We start from the raw sequence: 13,807 nt of genomic DNA, 5'->3' as shown, positions 1-13,807 counted from the left end.
TTTGCAATGGCCCAGATGACAGCCCTTATCTGCAGAGAAGGCTGTGAGAACCAGGCTGGGAAGGGAGCAGACAGCAGTGTATTTCAGCCTCAGATCCTGAATCTGTATTAAAAGCATATGGAAAATATGAAAAAGGTAATGTCCCATCTGTTTTTAATAGGGGACAAGGGATTTGATGTTTGGCAACCTTATTGTGTAGTCTCTTGATATTACATAATGTTATTTTTTGATGTTGTGCACTACCGAGCATTACCGAAGTATAAACATATTCCATCTATACAAGAAAGAAATTGGATTTGTCTAAGATTTACTTACTTTCTTTTATTAATACCATATCCTCTACCATTTACCACTGACCCCTGTACCATCCTGATGTCTGTTGGCTGCTAGCTATACAAACTACTACTCATGAGCTTAACTTCTTTATTAAGCACTATGTGGTTTATGGTAGTGAAGCAGCCACAAAAGGACACTGGTCTGTGATTAGAGGAATATTTGTTTTGCTGTTTGGTTTTGGTTTGATGGCATTGGTTTTGGTTTTTGGTTTTTTTAAGTGGTGTTATATTAAGTACAGTGGGAAATTATTTCCAAGATCCAGACTCTGAAGATAGATATGTGATATTTTTTACCAGCACAATTAACATTGCTATTGCCAGTTGGGGGGTATTTGTGTTACAATGTAGGACACTACAAATTAGGACAGGAAAAAAATATTGTGATAAGTTTTACAGCCTGTAATAGGAAATGTTATCCTGTCTGTATGCCGTCCCAAGACATGTTGTAGCCTGCAGAGTGTGACAGGTACGAGACCCCTCATTCGGTGCGTCCATTATTGATGAGCCAAACAAGCAAAGCAGCAACAGCTACACTGCAGGAATGGAAGAAGGTATAGATTTTTTAGAGTAAGTTCACCAGAACCCTACTAAGTACCTATAGATTCCTGAATGCATTAGTGTTACATTACAGAAGGGGAAAAGCAGAGATCACATAAAGGAGAGTACCACCCTTTTCTACATGCCAGGGGAGAAACTTTGTGGTTGCCTTATTTTCAGGCACAAATAACATCTCCACACTGGAGACTGCTCTCCGAGCTGTGGTTTGTCTTCCCATTTGAGCATGCTTTGTGAAACCAGAGCAGCCAGGATCAGGAATGGTTTCTAGGAAGGAGGCTGCTTTATTATAGGGACAAGAGCAGTGCTAGCTTAAAGCTGTAGATTCACTTTCCCAGTAGGGAAGACCTGGGATTTATATTGGAAAGAATAGTAACATCACCAGATCATAGGACCAGCTCAGAGCTCATCCACCCTTGGCTGCTTGGGCTCCTGTGCAGTGCTGTTTATTGCTCCCCATCAGTCATAGCTTTTCTGGAATTACTCATGGCTGACATTTCTGATGCAATAAGGCCACAGATAACTTGTGAAATGAAATCAGGGTTTTCCTGTTGGGACATGTAGTATCCCCACTATCTATCTGTCTCTCTTTAGGCAGTACATGCTAGCACAGGCAAGGATAATGGGGCTGGGATTACAAGTCAGGCTAAGTATCCCAGTGTATTTTTCTGTGGAAGGGAGAGAGAAATATTTTCACCCCAGAGTCACACAAAATCCTATCAGGCTGTCAGACATACACAGAACCTGAACTCCTGCCAGGCCAGTCTCCCCGTGGTTTCAGACTAGTGGCTCCACTTGCATCAAGACAACAACTGAAAAATCTTAGATCTGTAGATACTGGGTGTTCACCTTTGCAGCCTGGGACAGCGGGGCTGAATGGAGCCTTGCAATCCTTACTGTGGTTGGGTAACTAGGCATTAAGTCTGTATATCACATTGACAAACCTTTAAAGAAATGACTTGTGGGTTATAATGTGAAACACTTGTTTACATTATTTTAATTTAACTCCTTTGCTAGGGTCACTTCAAGCATACCTCATTGGTTTGTCAAGGAAAGACAGAGGTGATTACTATGACTGCTATCGTCTTGCACAGCTGGAGAATCAGAGAGATGACTATGATATAGTTTTATCTTCCTGTGAATGTCTGCGTATTAATATATACTGAAATGTATTTACAGATAGAAATACCTTGTTTGAAAAATTTGCCTAATATCAATATAAATATAAAAGTGAAAGAACAAGACAGCACAACATGGTTTTTGTGTGTTTGTGCAGAAATACATAGCTGGACAGTCACCCAGAAGCCATTTAGTCCATATCCCCACACTGAAGCAGGGTACTTTGCTCCTTCTTGATGGACTACCTGCTACAGTCTAAAATTTGCAGGCATTAATCTTTCTTTATTAAGAGTTAGGTTTAGGGTAGCATTTGAAAAACAGTGTGCGCGCAGGAAATGATGGAGTTTGAGATTCACAGCAAGCAATAAAAGTGAAGCCAGTCCTCAAAGAACTTCTCATACAGCCAGCAATACCCATGCAGAGGGATAAATGTGAAATTATTACTAATTCACTATGTCACAAGGCATGTAAACAGGCAGGCAGGTTTAGAAGTCCAAATTAGGCTAATTCTGACACATCCTAACCCCAAAGTGCTTGGGTTTGTAACCTTCTTGCAGGTTTCAAGCAGGCTGCTCTGTGAAACTGCACAGCATTTTTAAAAAGGGAGCTGATAACTTTCTTCTTGTGTAGGGATCAAACTTTTTCTCCAATGGGTATACAAAGGCAGGATCCTAGAATGCTGACCTCAGTGCTGCAGTTGTTGCAGCACTTGTGGCTCTATGAGTGTTTTGTCTGCCACACACCCCTGAAGTGAACATGTGGAAAAGGTGAAACTCCAGAGCTAAATAAAAAAGTAGAGTGCTGCTTTATATATGATCCTTGTGTGAAACCAGTATTTCCCTTGCAAGTTTTCAAACAAATCTCCAAAATACCCCTCTAGACAGTGGCGGTGGAGCTTCACATTGCCACTGCAAATCAGATAATGATATTTTTTCACTGTGGATGTCCTGGATTGGAATCCTTCTGACAGTTTAGGGGTTAAAGAGTCTATCACCCACTAGCAATCCTGCAAGCTACATTTCCCCTTTGAACCTTAGATTTGAACTTAATTTCTGTTAGTATCTACTGGACATGGTAAACCTATCTAAAAAATCTGCCAGCCCCACTTAAAGGTGACACCATGAACTACAAGATTCAGGCAACTAGAAGTCCCACCCATACTGTAACTATGGTAGAAACTAGCTTCCAGAAAAAAAAATGGCTCCTCCGTAGGAAGGGAGCAGGAGGTAGCAAAGGTGAAAAAATAGCAGGAGAGAACAGAGGAGGAGGACGATGGAGATGGTAGGAGAGACTCGGGAAAAGGAGTGTGGGACTTTGCAGGTCTCTATGGGAGGAAGGAGGGATATATTGCCATACATTCTCAACACTAGCGTGAGTTTTAGAAACTGAAGGGCTTGTGCTATTAAATCTCAGTTTAAAATGAAAAAAGATCAGCCTAAGAGGAGCTTTTCCTAATTCTCTGTTATTCCTTGAGAAGTTATGGTTGTTTAAACACATGCAGGAAATCCAAGAGTGTACCCATCATATTTCTCAGGCACTGGAAAGAGATCTGGTCTGAGCACTGATACCTCAGTGCTGTCAAATAAAACCTGCCTTGCTCATGTCACATACAGATCCTTTTTCCCTCTTAACAATTAATGGGTCCTGCAGTGAGAACAATGATTTACACGATGAGTGCACACAGCAGAGAGGAGTTAACACAGCCACATCACTGAGGGACCGGACCTTTCCTCACTCTGCCTTATTTAACATGTGAGTTGTCTCACCTCTATCAGCACTGCTTGTCGGGTGAGACCTTTGAGTGAGTGATGGCTATGTCAGCTCCCAAGTCAGCCCACTTTGCTGTCTCATCACGCTATGCTGAGTGTTGGATGGGAAAAGGAGAAAAATTTTTCCACATGTGATGTTAGCATGAATTTGGTGAGCAAGGGGTTAAAAGGCTTGGGGTGCTGGGTCTTTGTGGGAATGTGTACACATATATGTATGTATATGTGTGTGTGTGTTTGTACATATATATACACACACCTTGGTTTGGCTGTAGGACCTTCTGCCCGCAGGCCACAGTCACATTATCATCTGGAAATTGGATAACGACAGCACAATGACAAATCCAGGTTGCTTGCAATAAGGTGCTAATCCCTTTGCTTTAATATCGGAGCAGCATGTAATGATGTTTGGACATCGCTCCAGTTTACTGACGACCCCACTGGGGCCGGCAATAGAAGCGTACAACTGTCTAACAAGCCATCAGGTGACCGCCGTCGTCAAAGCAACGGAGGATGCAATCTAATCTTCCCTCCATCCCTTCCAGCTCCCAATAAGGACCAGATTATAGAAGTGGCCCATCAATGCTTGGTAACTCGAATCAATTAACGTTAATTCGCACAATGCTATGATGTATTGTGATCACTTTCATTTCGGAGCAGGGGGAAGAAATTGCTATAATTCACCTAAAATGAGGTTGTCTATGGTGCTGAGGTATTAATTGGGTGTCCATATTAAATGGAAAAGGAGCACGATAGTGAAGGAAAAGTGGATGAGTGACTCTCTTGGCTGCTATTGACCTATCAGAAGAAGACAGTGCCCTTTTCCTTTGCTTTTATCTATTACAGTTTTCCCTATTGCGTGTCAAGTTGATGTATTATAAAAAATTCATTTGGTGACCTTCCACCCCCCTAGCAGATTAAACAATTTCACTGGGATGGCATCATTAACAGGGCCTTGCATTTAATGATGATTTCTCTAAAAGGCCACGGAGATTCGATTTTAAGCTAACAGATTTATTGCACTATTATAACATATCGTAAAAAACTGTACCACCTACGGTCTGGTTTTAGGATAGAAACTGTTTAAGAGTTTATGTGGAGCTTAAAGTGGTATTACCTTGGGATACGCAGCAGCAGCAAAGCTCTGGCCTCCAGCGGGTTGCTGTTTACATTTAATAAAAGGCATTTCTCTGACAGTAAACTTTGGAAGTGTGTTATGGAGGAGGCCTGGCTTAGCTCCTTTCCACTAGCCGGCAGCTCTGTAAGTAGGGGCATTTCCATTCATCTACAGCAATTAATTCACTAATGAATTCAGAGGATGTTTCTCTCCCATCTGATGCATCTACTCTGTCCCTCTCCTAAAGGCTCCTGGTGATCCTACTTCACCCTTCGGTGGATCCATTAAGTCCCTCCAGTCTCCTGTTTCTCCTTTCTTAAGGTGTCTTAGCAGTCCAGACTGAAGGAATCTGGACTCCACCAGCTGCACCCACCAGGCATTTGCTTGCTTTCAGGTTTTGGCGCCACTTGGACTGAAAAGGGAAGGTTGTCTAACCAGGAGGAGAATACTGCTCTTGTGGGGAAGACACATCTGTGTGTTCCTGGACTGCTGTGCTCCTGCTCTGTGGCTATATTTACTGATTTGTAAAATTATGGAGTATTGGGAGAAATAGGGAAAGTGAGATTGAGAGACATTTGGAGTTTGGAAGGTTTCTAGCAGACAGAGAAATGGAAATCTGATGGTGGTAGTACCCCTAAAAGCTAATGTCAGAAGACGCTGGTCAAAAAGACTGGTTATTTTAGCTAATATATTTTCCAAGACAGTATGAATTGGACCTTTTTCAGAACTTTTTCAATCTAACCAACTCACATAATGCTTTCAATAGCCACAGAATATCCAGCTTCTAACTAAAGCATCTTTGCTTTATGAAAGGAAACCCTCACAGTGATTAGATAAAGAAGCATACTACTGTTGTCCAGCCTTGCCCACAGAGGCAATTTAGTTATTTGTTTCTTATCTCACTTCACAGTCAACCTAGGCCCCCCATGATACTTCTCCACACTACCAGATCTTCTCTTCTTAGCTTTCTGCCATCACAGCACCTTACCTTCAGGGCAGTGGACACATGGCTTCCTTCAAAGCTCTCTGTTGATGCTAGCTAGGATTCTTGTTTAGGTTCCTAGATTTCTGAATTTTGGTCTTATTAACTCAACCTATACGAAAGAAGGGAGACACCAATAATGTGTGACACCATGGGTCCTGTTGAGTCCATTGGTTTAGTCCTCATAAGGAGATATGATCAGTATTAGGTATTTATTGTGTGTCTGTTGTCAAGGAAAGGTGCAGTCTACTTTCCACTGACTTTTTTTTTCTCTAGTTTTGATTTCTTTCTATAATTTGGGAAAATATGGGCAATGGAAGTCAACCTTCACATAGCTTTTTTGCTTAAAGTAGGAATGACTTCAAACTCCTCACTATCATCTCAATGCTCATGTCTCTCTGTCCCTGTCTTTATTACTTTAACAATAAGATCTGCAGAGGGAGACAAAGCTCTAACAGCACAGGTACCCTGTTTCTGGCTAACTTCATCACCATATGACATGAGAATGCATTTCATATGCAAAAATGTTAAATTACTCACAGCCTTTCAGTAGATCTGTACCTACTTTGCCTTACACAAGTCCTCACGATACCTGTCTCCTATCTTCACTAGAGCATCTTCTTTCTTGTAGCTTGTCTTCTCTTCACCAGCAATCACCACCTTTTCAAGAACAAACAAAAAATCTCCTAGGCTTAACCAGGATGCTTTTTTGACATATTATCTGTTCCCAAAATTGTTCCAAATCTCCTTCCCATTCCAAGGATATACTTATGCTACAAAACTAGCATTGCAGACATACCCAGACAACTGTGCAATTAATTTCATTGTCTATGTTTATTGGGAAATTAAATAAATTAAAACTATTCTCTGGCACCAAGACCAGCTGATACGAATCAGCCTGTGTCCAAATTAAATTATTTCACCCACCATTTCAGGCTGGCCTCATTGAAACTGCCAAGTGAGAATATTCTCTGACTCTATTAGTTACCAGACCATTTGGGAGTTGTCCTGTACTTTGCTACTGGTCCTGTACCACAGCTTGTGATGGGCTGACAGTTTAACAAGTAGTGGTGACCAAGTATCAGTGCCAAGGCTTGTTTTTTGACAGTATTTAGTTTTCTAGTACAGACATATCCATCAGCTTTAATGGACCCTTGACCCAAGCTCTCAGTCTGATGTCTTTTCACTCAAAGTGAAATCATAATAATTGCTATTATTATTATTACTTGTGGTGGTAATTTTGTTTTTCTTATTGTCATTATTATAGATATTATTTTAATTATAGTTAAAATGACAAGCTCTCGTTGATTTCAGGGAAATTTTCTCCCTTCTCAAATCTTTCCACCTGGTTTCTCAATCACACCTTAATACGTGCCATAAACCTTTACTTTCTACAACCACTGACTTCCTTGCTACTAAAGAGCAAACACTTGCTCTCCCACAGAGCCTCAGCATGTTCAACAGACGTGTTGGCATTGACGGTGAAAGGATCTGGGATCCCTGTTGTCCCTGTTGACTAAGGTATCACGAGCATCCTGCTGTGCCCACACTTAGAAGAGCTGCAAGGCACTGAGCAACAGAGCTGTTCCCCATTGAGCACTGTCAGCAAGGAATTGCAAACCAGCCTGCTCCTTCTCAGCGTGAGACTTCAGGGTAGTGACAAAACAGCATGCCCTTCATGCCCATCAGGAGCAAGGCAGCTCTCTTTGCTCCTGTCCTTACTAGGCTAAAGGCATGGCCATGTCCCCCACCTCCCAGCAGCAAACCTATGCCAGGAAAGCCTATTTGCCTTCCAGCACAAATCATCAGGGGAGCAGCAGGCTGCTCCTCTCTCCCCCTCCTCTACATTGACACTCACTCACAGGAACATAACTCACTGTGTGCAGGGTTGTACCCTAAGGCAGGGACTCTCTTACAGCAAGAGTCAGGTTGGACCATGTGGGATACAGACTCACAGAAATGCTTAAGGTTGGAAAGGACCTAAAGATCCACCCACCCTGCCATGGGCAGGGAAACACCATGTCTGTGTTATTTGGGTACAAATTACCTGCAAACAGACATTAATTTTTAAGCATTCATGTGTATTTTTGCTTTGTTTTCTTTGCTATTACTCACTCTAGGGAGTGGGAACTAAGTTTTGCTACAACCACAATTTGCCCTTCCTTTATGTGTAAGATGAGCATGGTTTTACCATGAAGGGCTTGGGGTGTGGAGTTAGGGCATTTCAACATCAACATTTTTCCTGTTCATTGTCAGTTTTAAATAAGCTGGAATAGAAGAAAAAATATGTTGGGTTTTCAGAAGCCATGCCAAGAATCAACAGACTTGTCTGGACTCAGCTGGAGTGTGGAGCTCGCATGAGGTGCAGATATGTCATGAAAACATGAGCAACGTGGTATATTGTTCCTCCAGTGAGTTTCAATCACAATGCTGAATGCATGTCTGTGGAAGGAGGTAGATAAGAGAACTGATGAATGAATTGATGCCTTTGACATGAACTTTAAACATAACACTGCTTTTTCATAGAATCATAGAATGGTCAGGATTAGAAAGGACCTTAATATCATTTAGTTCCAACCCTCCTGCATGGGCAGAGATGTCTTGCAGGCCCCCTTCAGATACTGGAAGGCTGCTATGAGGTCTCCACGCAGCCTTCTCCAGGCTGAACAGCCCCACCTTTCTCAGCCTATTTTCATATGGGAGGTGCTCCAATCCGCTGATCACCCTTTCATCATCATCACATTCCCACTCACAGAAAAGAAAAAGAACCAGGATAAGAACTGAAACTTAAATCTTTGAGCTAGTTCTTGAGACTGTAGGTATCCTTAAAACCTTAGCTGACCTTCCCAGTGTCTGTGGACCAGCAGCTGCAGTATAAACACTTTCAGGTTTGTCATGCATAGTAGCATCTATAAAAAAATGCCAACAAACCCAAAACTTAAACCAAAAAACTGAGTTAGACCAAGGGAAACAGGCTCCACATATCTTGTTTGTAAACACCTTTAAGCTAAGACTAGAGATGAATGAATAGCATTTCTACTTTCATTTCAAGACAATGCCAAACCCCCAGCTGCTTCGCCACAATTGCAGATTAGAGGCTTTTATATATATATAAATTATATATATATATATATGAGATACTAAATGACACAAAGCACTGTGAAAAGGAATGAAATTATAGTGGCTCAGAATAAAGTGTTGGTTCTTGATTCAAATGCAAAACCCCTCTCCGGGGATGTTCTAATTTAAATTTCAGTCTTGGAACACCTGACGTCATTAAATGGAGTGTCTATGCATTTCTATATTTCAGTATGCAGACTTCACAGATAATGGTAAGAACCCAGATATGCAGGACAAGGAAATGCAATAAAGCCCTGTAAGGGCTGTATTCGTGTAGAGGAACTGAATTGTTTTTTCTTAGAGGAACTCAAAGGTGTTCATCAGAAATCTTTCTGTGGAACAGGAAGTATTTGTAGCTTCCACTGTTACTAGTTCACTGCAATGAAGACTCTGGGGCTATCGCGTTGGGTTTATGTATCCATTAAATCACTTTCTCTGTCACATACATACTCAATGTGACACCAGGGACATAATTCATCATGTTAATTTCTCACTTTTCCATTTGTAAACTGTGGATTAAAACAAAAGGATTTTTTATTACTTTGGTTGTGGTCTCTGCTTGGAAGTGACGCTTGTTTCATAATTCCATGCATACTGTGCTCACCCAAGGAATCAAAATGCTGTTACAAGGTAAATCAGCAGTCCTTCAGTGTAGTGCTCCTTCCTATTCATAACAAACACTAAGTATTGCAAGTTGCATTGCTAAGGTAGAAAAACCTGTGAACAGAAAGTAGCATGTTGTTCCTAGGTAAGATACAAATCGCCTCTGGGACTAGCATTGGGTGTTTTCATAGCATTAATTTTCTGATCTTGTTTTTTTTTTTTCCCACATTCCTTTGCATGTAAAAGAAATGGAAGCAGACAACATCCAGGAACATGCTTGTACGTGAGACCTTACAACATCTCTATTCAGGTGCAGCCCTCAGATGGAGAAATAGAGAAGCAACTTCCTGTACAGCCAAAAATCATTTTCCTGGACAGTAAGGTAGGATTCGCCCCTCTGTGAATGGACGCTTTTCTTAATTCTGTATGATTTTGCCATTTCCAAGCAATCCCAAAGTTATGAGATGGACCTAAATACAGCGGAAGTTAGTTTTATAAATAAGTAGCTATTGACGTCTTCCAGGATGGACGCTGTTTGCATTTTTCAGCTGTTATCTGTGAATGTTGGATCTGTGTTGTAGAAACAATTATGTGCAGTTTTTTGATTTCTGCTCCTAAAGCTTAGAGGATATAATTGAGAAATATGGGAACAGCAGTACAATCATGAAGGCTGCCAATGTCAGATATAATGGGGTATCCTGGTCTGCTTTGACAAGTCCGCACCATGTAGAGCAGTGCTGTGTAGAGATCACCACGTTTAAAACAAGCTCGGACTTCAATGTGATGTGATTTAGCACTGCCAGAGGCACTAACATGAGTCCTGGAAGCAGCAGACTAGGCCCAGTGAGTACTTAGATATTGATGGGTTGTTGGACTAGATTTAGACACTAAAAGTAAGGTGAAATCTGCATAGCATGTCTTCATGCTATGGTTCTATTTTCTTTATATGTCCTCTTTCCTGTTTTCCAATTATTTTCTATAATGGAATCATTCCCATTTTGCTGGACAAGCAAAAGCATAGCCACAGAATAACTAGATCCAGGTACAATATTTTTCCAGTTGTGACCCAGAAGCCTGGTGTCAAATCCAAGCTTTGACAGCTTCATGCATGCTATTTCTGGGTGTAATGTTGCTTTACAATAAAAACAGCTCTGTATATCCATTAGTCATGAGACTGATTTTACAATTGTGAGGCACAAGACTTTCAGCATCTTTCTATTTCACTTCAGCTCCCTACACACAGACATCTTGCTGTGTTGCAAGGTGAGGAATGCGTTAGTTGGCCTCCAGCTTCTGTAGAAAGATAAGAACTTTCCACAAGCCAACTCTGCTGGATATCACACAAAACTTAAATTTAGGCAATTGAAACTTCGTTTGACTTTCATACCCTTCCTCAGATATGTCTTGTGTTTTCTATTAGACCTTAATTCTTCTGGTTTTCTTTCCAGGGTCTAAAAGTTGACAGACTGGGGCCTCCCTCAGAACCCTGGGTTGTATCAGCTCACCTCAAAGGCTCCTCCAAAGCTGTGCTAAGAGGTTTGGATGAGTTTTCTTATGGAAGGGTTTATGGCAAAGCAGATATGCAGAATGGTGGTGATATATTTAAGAGTTCTCCCTGGGAAATATTGGGTTTGAAAACTAGTCTTCAGGCTGAAAAAAGGTTACAGCAGGAGTTTGGTGAACTGCCCAATCATAAGTTATAGAGAGAGAAGCGTATGCAAAGTATTTTCATGCTCTGGCAGATTAAAGGGAGTATATCCAGTAGTTTATCTTGAAAAGACATATGTCAGATCAAAAAAAGAAAAGAATGAAGAATTAGAAAACCTAATACTTGATTTTCAGCTAATGTTAACTGGGGCAATTTCCTTAGAGTCAATGACAACCTCTTTGTGCCAGCAAACGATCTAGCCAAGTACAGACAGAAACAACTGCCTATTGTTTGTAATTAGCATACTTTAACATGGAAACATTTTTCACAAGGGATCTAAATATTTCCATTCTGGTCCTCATTTATCAAAAGACCTGAACTCATAACTAACTCTAAGCACGTGAGTATTTCCCTTGAGGTTACTGAGGCTATGAACGTGCTTATATACAGAACCTTGTTTAAGTGCAGTGCTGAACCAAAAACCTGTGGATGATCATAAGCTTGTAAACTAGAAAGTGGAAATTATATCAATTATATAATCTTATTTTCATTGCTAAAAGGAAGGGAGGGAGGGAGGGAGGATGGGAGGATGGAAGGAGGGAAGGAGGGAGGGTAGGAGGGAAGGGAGGGGGGGAGGGAGGGAGGGAGGGAGGGAGGGAGGGAGGGAGGGAGGGAGGAAGGAAGGAAGGAAGGAAGGAAGGAAGGAAGGAAGGAAGGAAGGAAGGAAGGAAGGAAGGAAGGAAGGAAGGAAGGAAGGAAGGAAGGAAGGAAGGAAGGAAGGAAGGAAGGAAGGAAGGAAGGAAGGAAGGAAGGAAGGAAGGGAGAGAAAAAGAAAGAAAGAGAAAGAGAGAAAGAGAGAAAGAGAAAGAAAGAAAGAGAGAAAGAGAGAAAGAGAAAGAAAGAAAGAAAGGGAAAGAAAGAAAGAGAAAAAGAAAGAGAGAAAAAAAAGAAAGAAAAAGAAAAGGAAAAACAAAAAGAAAATGAAAAAGAAAAAGAAAAAAAGAAAAAAAAAGAAAAAGAAAAAGAAGAAAGAGAAAAAGAAAAAGAAAACGAAAAAGAAAAAAAAGAAAAAAAAAGAAAAAGAAAAAGAAAAAGAAAAAGAGAAAAAGAAAAAGAAAAAGAAAAAGAAAAAGAAAAAGAAAAAGAAAAAGAAAAAGAAAAAGAAAAAGAAAAAGAAAAAGAAAAAGAAAAAGAAAGAAAAAGAAAAAGGAAGGAGGGAGAAAGAAAAGTCACAGAAGAGAAATGCACTTCACATTCTTTAAAAGATACATGCATCAAATTAATAGTCAATAAACTCCAGCAAGAAAGAGCTATGTAGTACAGATGTTCTCTATGTAATAGTTTCTTGCAGTTTTTCCTTTGACAAACGTCCTTATTGCACTCATCTTTTGAAGCACATGAAAGCAGCATTTAAGCGAAATGGGTCCTGTCTAGCACACTAAGGCTGCTTCATCTGACAGCAGCCAAACTGCCTCATGGAAAGTAGTTTAGCTCCAAATTAGCTTGCTTCTGTGTTAAATACCAGCTTGCCTGAGAGATCTTTGTGAAGACTCCCATATATATCTATAATATTCTGAGCTTTGAAGCATATGTGCCCAAAAGCTGAGATAGACTGTTGAGAAGTGCAGTACAGTACTCCAGGCTTCATCATAGACTGGAAATCGCAATTATAAAGTATTCAAACACGGCTCACAAGACCCTCTGTAAAAGCAGCGTTACAGTGAGAATCAGAGCCAAGAAAAGTCTTGGTAGTCTGGGCAGACGGTGTCATAACAAGGATCATAAAAATAGTAGATAAGTAGATGAGCCAGGTTCAGACTAGAGCAATTAAAGAAATCTGGATTCCCACATCTCCACCAAGTCTATTCACAGGATAAATTATAGCTTTCTTACACATCACAGCTGGTTCTGGAGGCTCACAATGAAGTTGGGGATTTGATGTGCTAGAAGCTGTACAAAAAACATATATATGTAGTCAAAAATAACTGGGATATTAGTAAACTAAATATTATCCAATCACGGAGTTGGGAAGCTTTATTATTTCTGTTGCTAAATCTTTAAAATGTGACAAGCTTTTGCCCAGGACCTTGTCTCTGGCCATAGTTCAGAAGCCAACCCAACAGGGAAGTAATCTCAGTAGGCAGTTTGCATTGTAGCATCTCTGTTTGGAGTCTGTAAGAGTTTAAGAGGTTTGGCCAGGGCATGCAGTTCTTCAGGGCCAAAGAACTGACCCTGGCACTGTTTAGTATGTATCATATGGGTGTTGGTAGGAAAAATGGGATAACAGCAGAGAAAAATTGTCCTGCAGTATGCCTACCATCAAAATCCTTGTCCCCACTTGCTGAGCACTCCTACACATCTGTGATTGCAAAATGTCTCACAAAGATGTTTGCTACACCACTTTGCTCAATATCCTGAACACAGGAATGGCACAGTAGGAATGTCCTCCTCACATTCAGACGTTATATATCTTCACCTGTTCTCCTTAATTGCAGTAAAATGTAAACTCACCTGCTTCATAAAGCATATAGTTATTACTTGTTGTGTTTGAGAAGGTGAAAG

The 13,807-nt window shown here is 40.7% G+C and overlaps 1 protein-coding gene across 5 annotated transcripts in view; it reads left to right on the top strand.

Moving 5' to 3' along the window:
* The window catches only part of PKHD1 (PKHD1 ciliary IPT domain containing fibrocystin/polyductin), a 254,520-nt gene that overhangs the window by 229,186 nt on the left and 11,527 nt on the right, over positions 1 to 13,807 (top strand). For all 5 annotated transcript variants that reach the window (XR_009744646.1, XM_061461031.1, XM_061461032.1 and 2 more), the window contains 2 exons: positions 9,844 to 9,979; positions 11,046 to 11,133. Coding sequence is in view for 4 of the 5 variants with exons in the window: in XM_061461031.1 (XP_061317015.1) it covers positions 9,844 to 9,979; positions 11,046 to 11,133 (224 nt within the window). In the remaining variant the exon portion in view is untranslated. Of the gene's footprint in view, positions 1 to 9,843; positions 9,980 to 11,045; positions 11,134 to 13,807 lie in introns of those variants that run through there.

This window comes from Pezoporus flaviventris, unplaced genomic scaffold (assembly GCF_033815535.1).
Source record: "Pezoporus flaviventris isolate CSIRO_AGI_PZ_B2104156 unplaced genomic scaffold, CSIRO_AGI_Pfla_v1 ptg000031l, whole genome shotgun sequence".
Classification (NCBI taxonomy): domain Eukaryota; kingdom Metazoa; phylum Chordata; class Aves; order Psittaciformes; family Psittacidae; genus Pezoporus; species Pezoporus flaviventris.
This window is presented reverse-complemented; position numbering and strand designations above follow the sequence as displayed.